The sequence below is a fragment of the Amblyomma americanum genome, chromosome 3 (assembly GCF_052857255.1).
Source record: "Amblyomma americanum isolate KBUSLIRL-KWMA chromosome 3, ASM5285725v1, whole genome shotgun sequence".
In the NCBI taxonomy this organism is placed as follows: Eukaryota; Metazoa; Arthropoda; class Arachnida; order Ixodida; family Ixodidae; genus Amblyomma; species Amblyomma americanum.
This window is the reverse complement of record NC_135499.1, coordinates 67214071-67232288: the sequence shown is the minus strand read 5'-3', so window position 1 is coordinate 67232288 and position 18218 is coordinate 67214071. Positions and strand designations below refer to the sequence as shown.

Below are 18218 nucleotides of genomic sequence, written 5' to 3'. Positions count from 1 at the left end.
AAATTCCCGAATACTCGCCAGAGATTGTATACTGCGCATACTTTCATAAATTTGACCGTGGCAAAACCACAATATCGGGGCAAATTAACCGATAATCGAGTTAAAAATTCCAGGAAAACAACAGAGTGGTGCTATCCACTTCTTTCTCCGCCGTGTATCACGCGGACCGACCGCATCCCGACGCCGCAAGGCTTCACCTCCCGAGAATTTCCCCAAGTGGGCTTTCCCACATATCACGCGTGCTGCGAACAAGATGGCCGATGGCCCGCTTCGAGCAATCGCAACGCGAAATCGCGCTTTTTTTTTTAATCCTTCGGTAATGCGTTGCATATTTAATGCCCCCATCCGAAGAATGCGTCCTGTCGCCTTCATAGCTCTCCGAGCGTGACTTCCGCCATCCCGTTTTGTAAACTACGCTATGTGGGAAAGCCTACTTGCGGAATGCCGCGAGAGCCTCCTGAAGGGGCGCGTTGAGTTGTCACAATAGGGCAAGCGATCCTGTCAAAATCTCACCTATTGCATGGTGCATTGTAGCCTGCACACCTCTTTAGCCGGCGTAACGGCAGGCGTGGCAACGATCGGAAGGCCTCTGTCGCTAGGGCAAAAAAATAGCCTGGCTGCGTAGTTTCGGTTTCTGAGCTTCACCGCTGCCCCGCAGCAACTTAAATGTCGTCCCACGCATTTGCCGATAGTCCAATCCCAGCTCCGCGCGGCTTACAGGTGTTAGCGCGGTGGAGCCGCCTCATGAGGCCTTACTTCATCATCAGCATTTTCGGCAGCTTTTTTTTTGGGGGGGGGGGGGGGGGGGGGGGGGTAATTTTATTAACAGAGGCCTTCAGATGAACCGTGCATTTCCCTTGAACTCCGAATGAATGAGGTTTAATAGTCATCATGTTATTTTTTTTTTGCCAGTCTTGTCATTTTATGGATTTTATTTTGCATGACCTCATTATAGTTTGGATACTGTTATGCTGTCTAATCAAGTAGTATACATTTCTGCGCGCATCATGTTTTTTATATGGCACTGAGGCAGTCTAGTTTTGTTTATTTTAGTTGCAAAGACCATACACTATTTTTAAAAAAATAAGGGTAACAACGTTTGCTTGCTCATTGTTTTCTGAAATTTTTTTTGTACTGAATAGATATCCGATATTCGATTCGATATTCGAAGCCATTTTTTCTTCATATTCGTATTCGATTCGTATTCGAAAATTTCGATATTCGCACACCCCTACTTTTAACAATAAAATTGCAGTGTGAATAAAAAATCAAGCACTCCTAATGAACTATTTTTTAATTTCTCAGTTCTCGATAGTTTTAAAACGTAAAAATGGGCCTTACATAACGTTACCATGACAGCAGTGAGTAATTGGTGTGAAAAGAACTGGCTAAACTAGGCTATGACTTAGTTAAAACATTCGGCAAGAGCCGTGATGTCCGTCCATTTTCCCCCTGCTTCTTTTCTACTTCAGTGTGTTCCTCTTCTTGTTTTTGTTTTCTCTCTCTCTTGGCTTGGCCCATGGTTTTGTCTTGCATTGCCTTATCACCGATCTGTTTGGGTAACAAAGCAAGCCTAGCACAGCCTTGCCCAGCCAAGTAAGTCCTTTCTCTCATGGCTTGGCTTGCCCTGGCTTGTGGCTTTCTGCAACAGCTACAAGGGGATTCAGTTGCATGACCACTCACAGCTAGGTTCCAGTCACAGACATCGCCTTAAAGGACCTGTGTTATGTCGTAACTCACTCTCACTCTACTCACACCTGAAAAGAAAGGAGGAAGAAGTCGTTCCTCTGCTCCTCTGACTTGAGGGAATGCTTGAACACACTTGAACACTGTGGAAAAGATGGAGCCAGTGACTACTTTATGAATGTTGCCAGTGGGCAGCTTCTGGAGAGATGCCCAGCAACAGCCAGGAAGGCTTCCAGCTGTGGGTCCCTGCTCTCTCACATCATCATATTTGGCCTGGAAACTAGCTTTGACTACAGTTGCCTGCACCACCACACCTGCGATCAGTGTGCTGCACTTTGCTGAAGATCAGGCAAATGTTTCTTTCAGCTCACTGAGGCAAAAAAAAAATGATGACATTGGCCTGTGAGAAACTGAGGTGCTTGGGCATCTCACTTGCGCTCCCAGAAATTGCTTATTCAGAAACCACTGCAGGCAAAGCTGAGATCCCATTCCTGGCTGCCCTCCTGCTTTTTTGCTTGGACCTCCTCAAGAGTGAAGCATCACCATCATCATCATCAGCCTTACTACACCCACTGCAGGGCAAAGGCCTCTCCCAAGTCTCATCAATTAACCCTGTCCTTTGCCTGCTGCAGCCACCATACCCCCTTGAACTTCTTAAGCTCATCCACCCACCTAACTTTCTGCTGCCCCGTGCTACGCTTGCCTTCTCTCAGAATCCATTTTATTACCCTTAAGGACCAGCGATTACCTGGCCTTCGCATTACATGCCCTGCCCAAGCCCATTTCTTCCTCTTGATATCGAGTAGGATGCCATTAACCCACGTTTGTTCTCTCACCCACTCTACCCTCTTCTGGTCCCTTAACGTTACATATGTCATTTTTGCTTCCATCGCTGGCTGCCTCCACATTTCTGCCCCGTAGGTGAGTACCGGTAAGATACAGGTGTTGTATACTTTTCTCTTGAGGGATATTGGTATACTGCCATTCATGATCTGAGAGACCCTGCCATATGCGCTCCACCCCATTCTTTTCCTTCTAGTCATTTCCCTCTCATGATACGGATCAGCTGTCACTACCTGCCCTAAGTAGACGTATTCCCTTACCACTGCCAGCACCTCGCTGCCAATTCCGAACTGCTGTTTCCTTGCGAGACTGTTGAACATTACTTTGGTTTTCTGCATGTTAATTTTAAGACCCACCGTTTGGCTCTGCCTGTCGGCTAATTTATCATGCTTTGCAGCTCATCTCCTGAGTGGCTCAGTAAGGCAATGCCGTCAGCAATTGTAGATTACTAAGACATTCTCCATTACCTCTTATCCCTAACTATTCCCAATTCAGGCCTCTGAATACCTCCTGTAGACGGGCAGTGAATAGCATTGGCGAAATCATGTCTCCCTGCCTCGCACCCTTCCTTGTTGGAATTTTATTGCTGATTTTATGAAGGACTGTAGTAGCTGTGCAGTTGCTGTTGACATCTCGCTATATTTTCACATAAGACTCTTCTACACCCTGATTCCGCAATGCCTCTATGACTGCTAAGGTTACCACTAAGTCAAATGTTTTCTCGTAATCAATGAAGGCTATGTATAGGGGTTGGTTATAATCTGCGCATTTCTCTGTCACCTGTTTGATAGTGTGAATATACTCTATTGTCAAGTATCCTTTACGAAAGCCTGGCTGATGATTTGATTGATTGAAGTCTAAGGTTGCCCTCACTCTATTAGCGATTACCTTAGTAAATGCCTTGTAGGCAACGGACAGTAACCTGATCGGTCTGTCATTTTTCAAGTCCTTGACATCTCCTTTATTATGAATTAAGACAATGTTAGCGTTCTTCCAGGCTTCTCGTACACTCGAGGTCATAAGGCATTGCGTGTACAGAGTGTCTAGTTTTTCTAGCAGAATCTCCCCTCCGTCCTTCAACAGATCTGTTGTTATCTGATCCTCACCAGCCGCTTTCCCTCTTTGCATTGCTCCTATGGCTTTCTTTACTTCCTTTTTGTTTACTGGCAGGATGTCCCATTGCTGCCTCTTTCATTGACGTTCTGATTAATTTGGTTATTGTCTAGATTTGTGTAGAACTCTTCGGCTACTTTAACTATCTTATCCATATTGCTAATCGCAATTCTCTCTTTGTCTCTTAGCGCATCCATCTGGTTTTTACCTGTGCCTGGTTTTCTCTTCATTGCTTTTAGGCTACCTCTGTTCCTTAGAGCATGCTCGATTTTCTCCATGTTAAACTTCCTGATGTCGGCTACCTTGCACTTATTAACTTTGATAGCTCTGCCAATTCTGTTCTGTCCATAGGGTTAGACTAAATGTTCATGCTTTGGCGTTTCTTAATCAGATTTTTCATCTCCTGAGATAGGGAATGCCAATGTTCACATGCCTTCTGGTGGAAAAGTATCTTATCCACCCACGCAGGCAGTGGCGACATACTGAGCTGGGAAGATGCAGAAATGCGGCTCTCGGAGACGTCTGTCAGCGGGCTCATGATTGCCAGGTGAGAGCAACTTCTCATTCGCAGGGATGCACAAGACCAGTGCAGCACCCAGAGCGGAGCTTTATTGAAAAGAAGCCATGCACATTGCAAAGGCAGGACTGAGTGCAGACTAAACAGCGCAGGCAACTAATGGAGCTGTTGAAATGTGTCTGTACAGAATGTGTGAAGTGTGCATGGAACTTTATTAGTGCACCAGGTTTGAGCAGTGAAGTTTACAGGAATAAAGTGACAATGGCCAAGTTGACAGGTGGCTTTGGTCCTGTGTGCAGCTAGTACTGCGGGACAGCTTTGTCAATGCTGCTGTCATTGAGCAAGCGATAAGATATAGGAGAACTTTGCTTTGCAGGGTGTATAAACTGGTGTTCGCTCTGTTCTCCTTGAACTGCACAATGAACGATTAGGCTTTGCTCTGTCAGTACTTCTGCTAAGGTACCGTAAAAACCGGACTATAGGTCGGACCGGAATATAGGTCGACCCCCTAACTAACCAATTCTAAAAATGAAAAAGATCTTTTTTCAATGGGAAAAGTACCGAAAGACATCCTTACTTTGAAACAAATGCGACTCGAGAGGTTGGACAATGGTGACAGTATTTCATTTAAATGCTGCTTGTATGTACACCCGGCAAATTTTTTAACAATATCGCGCACCAATCGGCCCGCGTGTTTGTTTCTGGCACAGGCAAGTACGGTGCCGTAGAGCAAAGCCCTCCTCTTCATGAATCGCCGCAACCAGGATGGCGAGCCTTTGAATTGCGCCCTCGTGAGTCTAGAGGCACGCGCGATCTCTGCCGCTTTCACGCGGATGCATTCGGCAGTCACAGGCAGCGATCTTGTTCGCAGCGCAACGTTTCCTTCCTATTCTCGATACACTACGGTCTGCCCACGAAATGTTTTCTTCTGGTTGCTGCAAGTTGTAATACGTAGCTTCTGCCTCCGCCAGTACTGAATGCTCTTTTCGGATACTCCAAATTCGCGCTGTACCGCCAGGTTCCCGTGAGCTTCCTCGTACTCAATCGTGTTTTTCTTGAAGGCGACGGTAAATTGCCATTAGCTTCCGCTTTGCATCTACTAAAACGCAAAATGGCAGCACTGCTGCTGATGGTGATGGTGATGGAGGCTGTTGACTTCAGCCACCCATTGTTGCAAGACTTCCGTATTTTTTCCACCAATGACCGGTATATAAGACGGGGGTCGACTTTTCACCATGGTTTTCTGAAAAAAAGTTCGACCTATATTCCGGTTTTTACGGTACTTGTCAAGCAAGGGTGGTGGACATGCGCTGTAGGTAAGTGTAGTATTAATCGGCTGCATTAGCAGATCTTGTCAGTGCAGCTTGTTTTTTTATGCCTGTAGTCTGCATTCTGAATGCTTCAGGCAGAAAACGTAGTGCTGAAATGAAACCTTCAGTGCAAGGTATGTCCTGCCGTCCGGGTGACACCACAGTAAGGACCGTTGATATGCATATTCGAAACACCGTAGAATTGGCAGCATACACACAACATGGTGTGGCTATAGGGTACTCGCATTACTGTTCCAATGATGTCAGAAAGCAGACTATGCTGTGTTGGGTGGTCTATGCGTGTCACTGCAATGTATTTCTTCCTTACACCTACCGATCACTGAGGATGCAGATAAATGTTGTGGGCTATTATAAAGACCCAGTAGTTTACTGTGCCTGCCTTGTCAGAAACAAAAAAAAAATTGCTGCAGTTTAACTACTGCTGAACCTGGTTAGAGAGCGAAAAATGTGGTGTATCGGGCAACTAGTGGCGGCTTGGTGTCTGTAACCTTGACTGCGTTGCACACTGGATAGGCAGCACGCTCACCCTGCCACCCTGGCAGTTAAATTAATGCTTGATCACCAGAGGTTGGTCACCCAATGAACACTGTGGCCTAAGTGCCAATGCACGCAGCCCAAATCTCTCTCTCACCACTGCCAGGTACCTCAAAGTGTGGTTGAGGAGTCTGCTCACCCAGGGAGTCAGTTATGCACCCTTCCTTTCCTCAAAATCGTCGGAGTCTAGAAGGTTTTCAACGCCAGTGCCAATGAACCCAATGAACGCCAACAGCCTATAGTTTCAGTGCCCTGTTTCTGCTACAGTGTTGTAAATCCCAGCGCATGCAGTGCACATCTGTCACTACTGCCACATAGCTTAAAAGGCGGCTGAGGTGTCCACTGTCCCAGGGGGCCTGTTATGCGCCTTTCCTTTCCTCAAAATCATAGGAGTCAAAAGGACGGCTGAGGTGTCCATGTTCCAGGAGGCCAGTTATGTGGTGGTGGTGAAATACAGTCTCTCTCACTACTGCCATGTACCTCAAAGCGTGGTTGAGGAGTCCACAGTGGGTTATGCACCCTTCCTTTCCTGAAAATCGTTGGAGTCCAGGAGGTTGGCCAAGGCCAATGAACACAATGAATGCCAACGGCCTATAGCTTCAGTGCTGCCTCAATGTTTTCAATGCCAACCCATGCAGCGCACATCTGTCAGCACCACCGTCCCACATAGCTTAAAGGGGGACTCAGGCCACTGACCTAGGGAGCCAGTTATGCACCCTTCCTGTCCTCAAAATCATAGGAGTCTAGAACATTGTCAACACCAATGCCAATGAACACAATGAACGCTGACGGCCTATAGAAACAGGGGCAAGCGCTCGGTTTCGGTGGTGGCGGCGGCTGAGTAAGGTTATAGCTGTCACGTAGTTTCTCCTAAGTTCAAGGTCAAACTCGCACACACGGTGAAGAAGCTGCAGAGGGGAGTAGTAAAGCTTTCGCTTTGAAAGGAACATACAGTTTAACTGCACTAGTATCGAGGGTTTGGATAATTTGGAAGTGTAGTATGGCGGCACACAAATGTGACTTTCAAAGCAGGAATACAAATTTTTCTTCGCATTTCTAAACAGGCAATTTTAGGCCGGATGATAATTTCGCCCTTGTTGCATATCTTGATGTCAAGAAAATCAATGGCATGCATTTTAGTGAATTCCCGGCAGCAAAAGTTCTGAAAAGCTCTTGGCAAAGTGGTACGTAACATATTATACATAAGCACGCAAGAACTTAAAATTAAATGACATTTGGAATCGATGCACAAAAATACATATTCCCTGAAGATCTCATTAATGTGACCTCATTAGTAAAATATGTTTTTGTAAGACTCTCTTCCCCCCTTAACCACTCTTTGGGAACTTACCCAGGACTTCACTGAGCAGGCAACAATCATCCGTGCAGCCAGGACTACCAGCAGTCTGCCTGACATAAACATCTAGACAGAAGCCTGATCATCGAGTTCTGCTGAATCCATTAAGGAAGTGAGCTCATACCGTTTTCTTTAGCTTATGCCGAAGGGCAAATCTGTGCAAAAAAGAATTCTCGCACTCCGATTTTGTGACCATGTTTGTTTACTTTCCATCTGAACAGTGAAAATATATTTCCCATTGTGTTTAGGTACTTTCTTGCTTTCCTTTTATCCTCCTGGCCTTTTATGATAGGCTGCCTTTTTCCCAGTCTGCTGAGTGCTGTCCTTACCCTACCTTCACCTGCGTTGTTCTGTGTTGTCAAGACAGTACAAGGTGAATGTGGCTCTGCTGACCTTTTCTAGGGGTGCACTCATCAAGCCGTGGATTTTCACGGAGATCAAGGAGCGACGACACTGGGATATCTCCTCCTCCGAGCGCCTCGACATTCTTCGCAAGTATGTTGCCTATGGCCTCGACCACTGGGGCTCCGACACAGAGGTGCGTTGCATGACAGCCTCTTGCTGTGTTCCTTGGGTTAGACACACTGGGCAGGATGCTGGTGCACTTTCAGTACGGCTCTGCGCACCTCCAGTGGCAAGGGTGGATATGGCAACCTTGACATCATTTATGTGGAATCTTTGTGGCCTTGCCTCTCGGTCACTTCGGGCGCAATTGTGCACCATCTCGTCTGGCTGCTTGGTGCCTGTGCACCTTTATTACAGCCTTCGCAAGGCCAGAGGACAGTCATGCTTGTTCAGTGAAAGACCAAATACAGCACAGATTGGGATCAAGACAAGGGTGCTTTTCCCTGCAAAACATGGCACGCCATCACGACACGATATGACTGTTTGGCAAGTCTCCTCATCTTAACAGTCAGTGCCAGGCATGCGGCGCATGTACGCCACCGCCGTGGCTCAGTGCTTATGGTGCTTGGCTACTAACCCGAAAGACGCGGGTTTGATCCTGGCCACGGCGGTCGAATTTCGAACAAGGCGAAATTCTAGAGCCCCGTGTACTATGCAATGTCAGTGCACGTTAAAGAACCCCAGGTGGTCGAAATTTCCAGAGCCCTTACTACGGCGTCCCTCATAGCCTGAGTAGCTTTGGGACGTTAAACCCTCCTAAACCCATAAACCAAGCATGAGTTGCCATAAAAACCCGCGTATAATACGAACCCGAATATAATACGAGGTGAAATTTTAGAGACGCGAAATAGAAAAAAAAAAAAATTTATCCGCGTATAATACGAGTGAGGTAAACCAGGTAAGCACGAAGAAAGGCATTTATTGCAATTGGACACCGCACTTCAATCGCTCTCATCCTCAACAGCGCTTTCTTCGGAGATTTCTTTGTCGGACAAATCTTCCCACAGGCACTCATCTTCTGTGCCATCGAGGGCGTTTGATATGCCACACTTTTTGAAAGACCGACGCACAAGGTCCGCAGGAATGCTCGCCCACGCATCCACAATCCACTTGCACAGCGTGGCTGGCGATGCCCGCTTCAGCCGCCCAGTCGGCGTCACTGCAGGCTCACCTGAGCGCATCCACTCAGCGTAGCACCGCTTGACCGCGTCCTTGAAAGGCTTGTTTACGCAAACGTCAAGTGGCTGCAGCTGGGAAGTCATTCCGCCTGGGATGACGACAAGTTCAGTGCCGCAATCGCGTAACACTCCCTTGACCGAGTCGGCCAAATGGCAGCGAAACGCGTTCAGCACGAGGATCGACGGGAAGGACAATAGTGCACCGGGCCGCCTACACCACACGGACTTCACCCAGTCAAGGACAAGACCCTCGTTCATCCAACCTTTCTCGTGGCATCTCACGATAACATTCTTTGGCAGCTCCTCACCTTTCGGCATTGTTTTGCGTTTGAACACGACATAGGGTGGGAGCTTGTGGCCGTCTGCTGTGCACGATAGCATGACCGTAACCCGAGTCTTCTCGTTGCCGGTAGACCGGACGCAAACTTGTTTGGAACCCTTCTCGTGTACTGTGAGGGGTGATGGCATGTCCAGATAAACTGGCGTTTGGTCAGCGTTGCCTATTTGCCCTAGCTGAAAGTTCTTGGACTTCCGTAAAGAAATAATGTGGCGCTGAAAAGCCACCAGCAGCTTTTCAAACGAGTCGGGCAGTTTTTGGGAAATCGACGTTCGCTGCCGTAACGAAAACCCAGCACGGCACATGTACCGGTATATCCAGTGCTTGCTCGCTTTGAAGGCGGTGCTTGGAATACCTTTTTCTCTAGCAAGCTCCCTAGCTTTTACCTGCATGAGCTCCACGCTCACAGGTAGATGTGCGGCTCGCTGTTCTCTTACGAACTCCGTCAGGGCCAGTTCAATTTCTGGGTATGACCCATTCTTCGGGCCGCGAAAGCTTCTTCGCGTTCCGCTGCAGGCGAAAAGTGCTTCCTTTTGTCGCCGCCATCCGCGGATGCTTCCCTCGGTGACGCCGAACTGCCTCCCGGCCGCACTGTTGCCGATGTTCTCGGCAACTAAAATAGCCTTTCTCTTGAAAGCAGCCGAATACTGTTTTCGTGGCCCTGACATCATGCTCCTCCACGGCAGAAAAAAAGAACCTTCCCTTCGCGAAGCGTGGTTTATGCGTCGGCGCGTACGCTGTCAGGAAGGCCACGCTAGCCCTAGCCACGCCGTCACGGGTAACGAAGCCAAGCCGTAGCCACAAATCAATAACAAAGCCAAGCCGTAACCACGCGGCAATAACGAAACCAAAACTTCGAGCAAAACTGAAATTTTTGTTCGGATCCGCAAATAATACGAGGCGGAAATTTGAGGTGCTAATAATAGGAAAAAAACCTCGTACTATACGCGGGTTTTTACGGTGCATCCTTGTGGGCTGAGGTACCATATTTATACCATTGTAAGTCAACTCGAATGTAAGTCGACCCCCCATATCCCAGGTCAGGGAAAAAATAACAGAAGGGCGTGCTCGTTGGCACATTCTAAAATGCAAATGTATTAACCACTGGACTACTCGTCTACAGTTGCGCCACTGTCCTCGCTAGCTTGCCATTATTATCGCTGCTGCGGTCCCACAGCATGTCGTTCTAATGTCGTCGTCCCTCAAAATCCCGCACATCGCAAACAATCGCACCACGGCATTGCATGTAACAGCTGAAAATTTTGCCTCGCTGCAGCCGCCACACCTGTATCACCCATTCCGATACACCGAACTTGTGGCCCAGCACGCTGTTGTTTGTTTCTTCAGCTGAAAGAATGACAGCCATCTTGAATGTAGCCGTGAAAGCACAGGACGCTTACCCGACCCAGAGCACAAATGATGATTGACGAAGCACTACATTGATAACTGCTTAAACATGGTCAGTAGTCATCAAATGCAGCATCGCAAAAACTATGCATGAGCGGCATCAGCTCTTCCATCAGCTACCGACACTCCCTGGAAGCACTGCTGCTCCAAATGGTGGTGCCACCGCGATTGAAACAGTGGCCCTTCCGTCAACTATCGACGCTCCCTTGAGCGCCAAGTACATAGTTGAAAGTAAAAAAATGAAAAATCCTTCTCAATAATGGCACAGGATAGCCTTAGAGCTAACATAGAATTGCAACCATGCCGTAGCATCCCTAATATCTCGTTTATCTGACCCTTATTTCTTTATTTATGGCGGCATGCTTTCGTTTTGATTGTTAGCCGACCCCCCCCCCCCCCCCCCCCCCCCCCCCACCACCACCGCCACCACTACCACCACCACCACTTCGAATATTCAAATTTTAGAGAATAAGTCAACTTGTAATTGTGTAGATACTGTATTTACCAGCCAGAAGCAGAAGCGCGGCTCTCTAGTCTTGTTGCTTTACCAACCTCAAATGTGCAGCTCACCTTTCTCATGTACCGCATTTTCGAGAATTTCTTTTGTATCAAAAATTTGTAGGGGTTCATCATCATCATCATCATCAGCCTGGCTACGCCCACTGCAGGACAAAGGCCTCTCCCGTGTCTCTCCAATATAGTGTAGAAGAAGCTGTTGCTTCCACAAGAACCTCAGGCAAACTGGTTTATTCCAGCCGCTGCGCGCCACTTCCTTCACTTCTTTACCTCATAGCGCGCGGTGCTAACACACCGCTACACTCTACTTAACATTTATAGATCGTGGCGAGTCCTCATACCACTCACAGCGCAGTGGCGCAGCGGTTAAGAGATGAGCCACTGCACTGGCAGTTGGCTGTTCCTGTCACAGCCACCGGTAAGGGTTGTGCAACCCATGTTTCTCTTCCCGAGCAACCTCTCGCACAGCTGGCGCGCACTCTTCCAAACTTTCCCGAGCTTACCCAAGTAATTCGGGTAAGCTCGAGTGGTAACTCGGGTTGCAAACCAACAGCACAAGTTCATACATACAATGACAAGATTCTTGGTTGGTGTTGGTGAGCTTACAAGTGCTTTTGCATGAAAATTTTCCTAGAGCTGGATTAACACATTCACTGCATCAAGTGTCACCGGCATATCATGACGTTATGCAAGCTCTGCAGCCACAAATACTGAGTCAGGTGATGAAGCCGTGAGATAACTTAGTAAGATTCAAAGAACCCGTGAAAAGTACACAAGCAAGGTTGCTATTGCCATCTGTTGGCAGCTGAAATAAGCTGGCTGCGCTAGGTGGCTCTCTGGTGAGTTGCGCTGCATAGCATCACATAGGCGACGGAGAACATCCCTGTAGTACTCTTTGGTGATTGTTTGACCGTGCGGTGCGTACTCATGGTGTACCACACCGCAGGAGTGAAAGAAAGCAGTCAGCATCAGTTTGACGTTGCTGCGCACTTGGCGGGCCTTTGGTCTTCGTGACGTGGAATGCTTCCACTGTGACGACTGGGATTTCGTTTCCGGGTCGTACATGTACACCCAAGACTCACCACCAGTGATTATGGTGTTCATGAAGTCGGGGTCACTGTTTGTGGAATCTAGCATGTCCTGTGAGACTTCAACACGAAGTTGCTTTTGCTTCACCGTGAGCAGCTTTGGCACGAATTTCGCTGCAACTTTCTTCATGGCCAAATCTTCGGTGATGGTGGAATGTGCAAAAAAAGTGCTGATGCCCACCTCTTCTGCAATTTCTCACATAGTCACACGATGGTCCCGCATCACCACAGCGTTCACTTCTGCAATGACCTGGTCATTTCGCCATTTCGATGGCCGACCGGAGCGTGGCTCGCTCTCCACCGATGTGCGGCCGTCTTTAAACCGGTTGTACCACTGCTTAATCTGTGTGCTGCTCATAGCATCGTCACGGAAAGCCATCTGAATCTTCCAAATGGTTTCCACTTGGCTGTTGCCCAGTTCTTGCAAAATTTGATGCAGTAGCACTGCTCCAGTCGCTGCACCATTTCTCTTGTAATTAAAAACCGACGAGAGCACTGCGCACTACCTCACTCAAACGCTGCATCCCAGCAATTGACGCTATCGGCAGGCAGGAAAAAATTCGCATGCGTACGAAGGTTCAAGGTCGGCTGATGCAAGCGCGCTTGTTTGATATGCATCAGGTGTTTGCAAAAAAAATTAGGCCGGATACTTTTCTTACCCTTCTTGTTTGATATTTCATTTGTGATTTTAACTTTTTGTAGTGCTCACTTTGTACATTTTGCTGCATTTTGTTTCCTTGCATTTTTGTGTTTTCCCACTCCTGCCATAGCGCATATAATTGCGCTGCAGTATGTATAAATAAATAAATAAAATAAATAAACAGATCTCGTATAAGGGTGGGCCATGACTCACAGGGATTACGGCTGCAGAAATTTCTGCCGCAGTGAATGTGTTAAGTAACCTTCCATTCAGTCTGATGAGTCATTCGAATAGTGTAGGCTGAGAAGTGTTGAAAGATTGGAGTACTTGTTGAACCCTCCGCAAATACAGCCATACTTTGATACAGTTATACCTGCATATAATAAACCTCCATGTAGTGGATTCCTCGATATTACAAATTTTCTCAATTTCCCCAATGCCACCCCCATTGAAGCATGTGCGTTCGCGAAATCCGTGTAACGAAAAGTGTTGCAGCAGTTCACCTTGATTTAACTAACTCGCCATGCTGACTGTTAATTAACTAGTGTGTGTTATTTGAAATTTGGCCGAATCATGCAAAAGTTTTTTGGTGATAAAACACGAACTGCTATGAGAGGACGTTTATTGCAATGAGCAAACCCAGTTGCCACAACCCGCCATGCACCGACATGATCGGCGCCTCTCCATGGCAAACACAGCAGTCTCTGCAGCTTTCAATTTTGCAGCATCACACCAAATGGCACTACAACAGCTCATGCCCGGAAGCTGCACAAAACAATGGGGCGTAGCAAAAAAGGCATTGTATAAGCAGTGTGTCCCCATCGCCACTTGGTTGCTCACATGATACAGGCACCAGCAGCAGGCGCGCGGAGGGGGCAGGGATAGCTTACTACAATTGTGACAGCTTTTGCTCATTATACAGTCGAACCTCGTTATAACGAACACTGATATAGCGAATTATCGGTTATAGCGAACTAATTACGAATTTTGGTTGGTCATGCTTCATTTCAGTGACATTTATTCTTTTATGACGAAACCGAAAACGCGAGATCCGCCGCGATATCGGCTGTAACGAAGAAATATTTGGTTTACACGAGGCTCAGAACTTGAAAGTAGCATAAAAAAAACAAAAACCAAAATGAAAATCGAAGGCCGATACACAGCTGAATTTTTTTTTTTTATCGTTTGAAAAAGTTTTGCCGTCTGGCACAAAAATCGCGTTTGGATGGTCGCGCCACCTGTGAACAGAGCGCGAAAACTCTGAAAGCTCATGACATGACAGAGGGCCGAAAGGCGGCGCCACTTGTCCGGCGGTAAAGAAAGGCAAGCGCAGCAACATTGGCAACTTTGAGGCCGGCGTTCTGACATCAGCACAGCGGCCAGTCTTGTTGTTGCAGCGCTCGAAATGGCATCGAAGAGGAAAGCGATCTCGCTCCAGACAAAGCTGCAGATACTGAGAGCTGTGGACAGTGGCCGCAAGAAAAAGGAAAGGATATTGCTTCGGAATTCGGCGTTCCTCCAAGTACGTTATCCACCATTTTGGCCACTAGAAAGAAGATTGAGGGCAACACCGAGGACGCCATAAAAGCCGACCGTAAACGAGTTAGGCCTTGCCATCACCCGGACGTGGAAGCGGCTTTGCTTTCTTGGTTTAAAGATGTGAGGGCGCGAAATTTGCCGGTGTCGGGAGCACTTCTTCAACGGAAGGCCCACAGCCTGGCCTGCGTACTGGGGCATGACGATTTCTGTGCAAGCAGCGGTTGGCTGCAACGTTTCAAAGATAGGCACGAGATCGTGTGCCACACTTTGTCTGGCGAAGGGTCCGCTGTCGACATGGAGACATGTCAAACGTGGCTGGAGAATTTTCGTCCTCTGCTCCAGGAGTACGACGAGTGCGACGTATACAACGTCGACGAAACCGGCGTGTTTTTCAAGTTGTTGCCAGAGCGGTCACTGGCGATGAAGAACGAGACCTGCCATGGGGGCAAGAAAAACAAAGACCGGGTGACTGTCGTCGTTGCCGTGAACATGGACGGCTCCGACAAAAGACTGCTCACCGTCATCGGCAAGTCGGCACATCCGAGGTGCCTGAAAGGCGTCCGGAATTTGCAGGTTCAATACACGTCGAACAAAAAAGCGTGGATGACGACCAAGCTTTTCGAGGACTGGCTGAGAGCGTTCGACCAGGACATGGAGAGGCAGCACAGGAAGGTCCTGTTGCTTTTGGACAACTGTTCGGCGCATAAAGTTTCGATCGTGCTGAAGGCAGTTCGCTTGCAGTTTTTGCCACCGAACGCAACTTCTGCTTTGCAGCCTTTAGACAAAGGCATTATTCGTTCGCTTAAGTGCAATTATAGGAAGCGTTTGGTGACGCAATTGGTGTTTGACAACGATCGACATAGATCGACAACAATAAACATCAAGACGACACTCGAAATGTTGTACGGGTCGTGGAATGAGGTGAGGCAGTCGACAATAAGGAACTGTTTCGCGGATGCCGGTTTTGTTCTGCCTGCCGACAAAGAAGAAGTGCAGCCCGAAGACCAGGCAGAGCTGGACAGAACTTGGGATCGGCTGGCAGTCCCAGGCGTCGAATTCGACGATTTCGTTTCGGCCGATGAGAACTTGGCCGTGGCGCCCGAGCTGACGGATCAAGAAATTGTGGATCGCGTTTTGTTGCCCGAGGATGACAGCAGCAGCGACAGCGGTGAGAGTGAACGGGATGAACCAACGATGAGCAGTGCGGATGCCGCGGACATGGCCAGGAGGCTGAAAGGATATTTGGAAAAACTCCCGACGACGAAAACTGCTGACGTAGAAAAGGCCCTCTTGAGCATGGACAATGTAGAAAACTTCATTCTGCGCAGCGCTGTGAAAAGCCACCAGACGAAGATAACATCTTTCTTCAAATGAACGAATGCAAACCTGTTTGGCTGATCCCGGGCTGGCGTTGCATATGTCTCCTCGCCCAACGCCGCCTCTCCTCCTTCTCTTCTCGCCCAACGCCCCCTCTCCTCCTCCTCCTCTTCTCTCAAAGCTGCTTTGGCAGCTTTTTTTTTTTCAACGGTCCCTCTCGGGGCCACCAATAGCGCTTCGGCAGAGCACGCAGGCGCGATGGTTCCCGCTGTGTCTCACTCGAGTTCCTCTCTCTACACCAAGTCGCCTATGCGCAGACACATGGTGCAGTCGTTCCGCGCCACGCACTTTCACGTGCGCGGCGACGTAAGAACAGTCGTGTCAACCTTCCCATATTCCGGCCTATTTTGATTGAATGCCACAAGGAGACAGGTAAGGATTACCACGTTTGTAGTGGGTTCAAAGCCAAGTATATAATGCATTTTAGTGTCTAGAATATTTGCGCGAGCCAAATTACGAATTTGTCACAGCCGATATTTATGTCTACTGTTACAACGAATATCGGATATAACGAACTGATTTACGGTCCCGATGCTACTTCGTTATAACGAGGTTCGACTGTACTGCTTATGTTATTACTCTTCATAAGCAACTTGTCATGCTCTTCTTGATCTTTGTCTGGCTGTGCTGATCCACCCAACTAAAAAAAAATAATTTGCAGCAGACTGCATTTATGCAGTACCAGATAAACATTGTTGTCCCCAGCTGATCTTTTCGGTGCACGTGAGCATTGGCAGAGAGAGAGGGAAACATCGGGATGGGGGAGGGAACCATGGCTTCTGAAGCAACATCTCCACTTTCCCCTGTTGCACTGCAACCTCAGCTACACTGTCTTTCTTGCCTCATCACTCCACCTGGTTCTGTGCTGCCCTCTACTAATCAGCGCTGCAGAAGTGCACGCATACACCATGAGTTACAGTCTGCTTCTTTTGTTTGCAGGGAGTCGAGCGGACGCGGCGCTTTCTGCTGGAGTGGCTGTCTTTCCTCCATAGGTGGGCATCTGGCAAGAACCCTTGCTAGCCTTCATATGCGCAAGCGATTTTTCTTTTCATCCAATTAGTGTATGCAGAAACAACTTGTTGTTGTCAAGTTGGATGCAGCACAGTTCAGTCAGCAAGTTTGCCTCAGGATAAATTTTATATCATTTTATCATTTATTTATATAATTTTATTATATCATTGGTGTCATGTGCAGTTGTCCACACACTTGTGTAGAGAACTTGAGCCCCAAGCTCTGTTTTGCATTGATGACAATTGCCGCTGCCTCGTTTTAAAGACATGAACAGTTAAATGTTTCATGGGAGTGTGTATGCACAATAAGATCAGGTTTCAAGCCCAGGGCCTCTTGTAATGTCAAAAGTATACTCCGTCGTTCGCCGTTCGAGCGCTGTAGACAGGTCTGTGGATGACTGTACAAGCAGTGACTAAGCAGTGCTGTTAAGTCGGTTCATTGTGCAACTAAGTACACCATTGTTGCCATGGCCTGTGTGTTGTCCAGTCAGGCATTCAAACAAAGTCCCACAATTCAGCGGCTTGCTTGTTATGTCACCACTGTCCAAGTAGTGCCCTCTCTAGGCAGCGATGCTGACTACAGTTATGAAGGCCACAGCTGCAAGTTTTCCTCGAGTTCTTAGTGAGTACATGTTCACAAGTAAAAATAAAACTTTGAGTCCGTGTTGGCATGGTTTCTAATATCACTTCTGGCTCCTGTAGTGCTACACAAGGCCGGCCCAGGCCCGGCCACAGCCAGCAGCGTTGCAAGGGTGCATTTTATCCATTGCTGCAGGTACATCCCTGTGGGCCTTCTTGAGGTTCTACCACAAAAGATCAACGAGCGTCCCCCACCGTATTATGGCCGCGATGACCTCGAAACCCTCTTTGCAAGCCCTTCTTGTGCAGACTGGCTGAAAATTAGGCAAGTCATCAGCCTGATATGTTGTGCTGGTTGATAATTAGCCACTTTACTGTTTGCATGCAATCAAATGTGACCAGAGAACAGGCAGTGAGGCACCGAGTGTAAAAGACTCATTTAATTGGCTACGCAGCACATACACACACAAAACAAGAACGAAGGTGTCGCATTGTTACATCAAAGCTTGAAGTGGTGTGGTTTTTACCACCACTCCTTGTTGTAAGCAATGTGACATCCAAGAGATAGCATGGCCCAATAGGCAAACTTCCCCACTCCCCGCCGTCTTTCCTCTCCCAATTAGAGGAGACTCTGCACTTGTTGCATGTGCTGCACCTTGCTGTCAGAAGCCGCATGTTTTGCCCACCACACCACCCACACATGCACCAATGGTGCAGGCTGTGAGCGGTCTGTTCTCACCTCTGCCAACTTTCTTGGAACT

General features: G+C 47.9%; 1 protein-coding gene and 1 pseudogene across 3 annotated transcripts in view; one reads left to right on the top strand and one right to left on the bottom strand.

Annotated features, from left to right (window-relative positions):
• Positions 1-18218, top strand: part of Dus3 (Dihydrouridine synthase 3) — a 78897-nt gene that overhangs the window by 59171 nt on the left and 1508 nt on the right. The window contains exons 10-13 of one of the 3 annotated variants that reach the window (XM_077657449.1): positions 4111-4189; positions 7784-7876; positions 16808-16860; positions 17654-17782. In XM_077657449.1, coding sequence (XP_077513575.1) covers positions 4111-4189; positions 7784-7876; positions 16808-16860; positions 17654-17775 — 347 coding nt within the window. In that variant the 3' untranslated portion in view covers positions 17776-17782. Of the gene's footprint in view, positions 1-4110; positions 4190-7379; positions 7496-7783; positions 7920-16807; positions 16861-17653; positions 17783-18218 lie in introns of those variants that run through there. The other 2 variants (XM_077657448.1, XM_077657450.1) reach the window with 2 other exon arrangements.
• LOC144123024 (histone-lysine N-methyltransferase SETMAR-like) lies at positions 11138-12777 on the bottom strand (annotated as a pseudogene).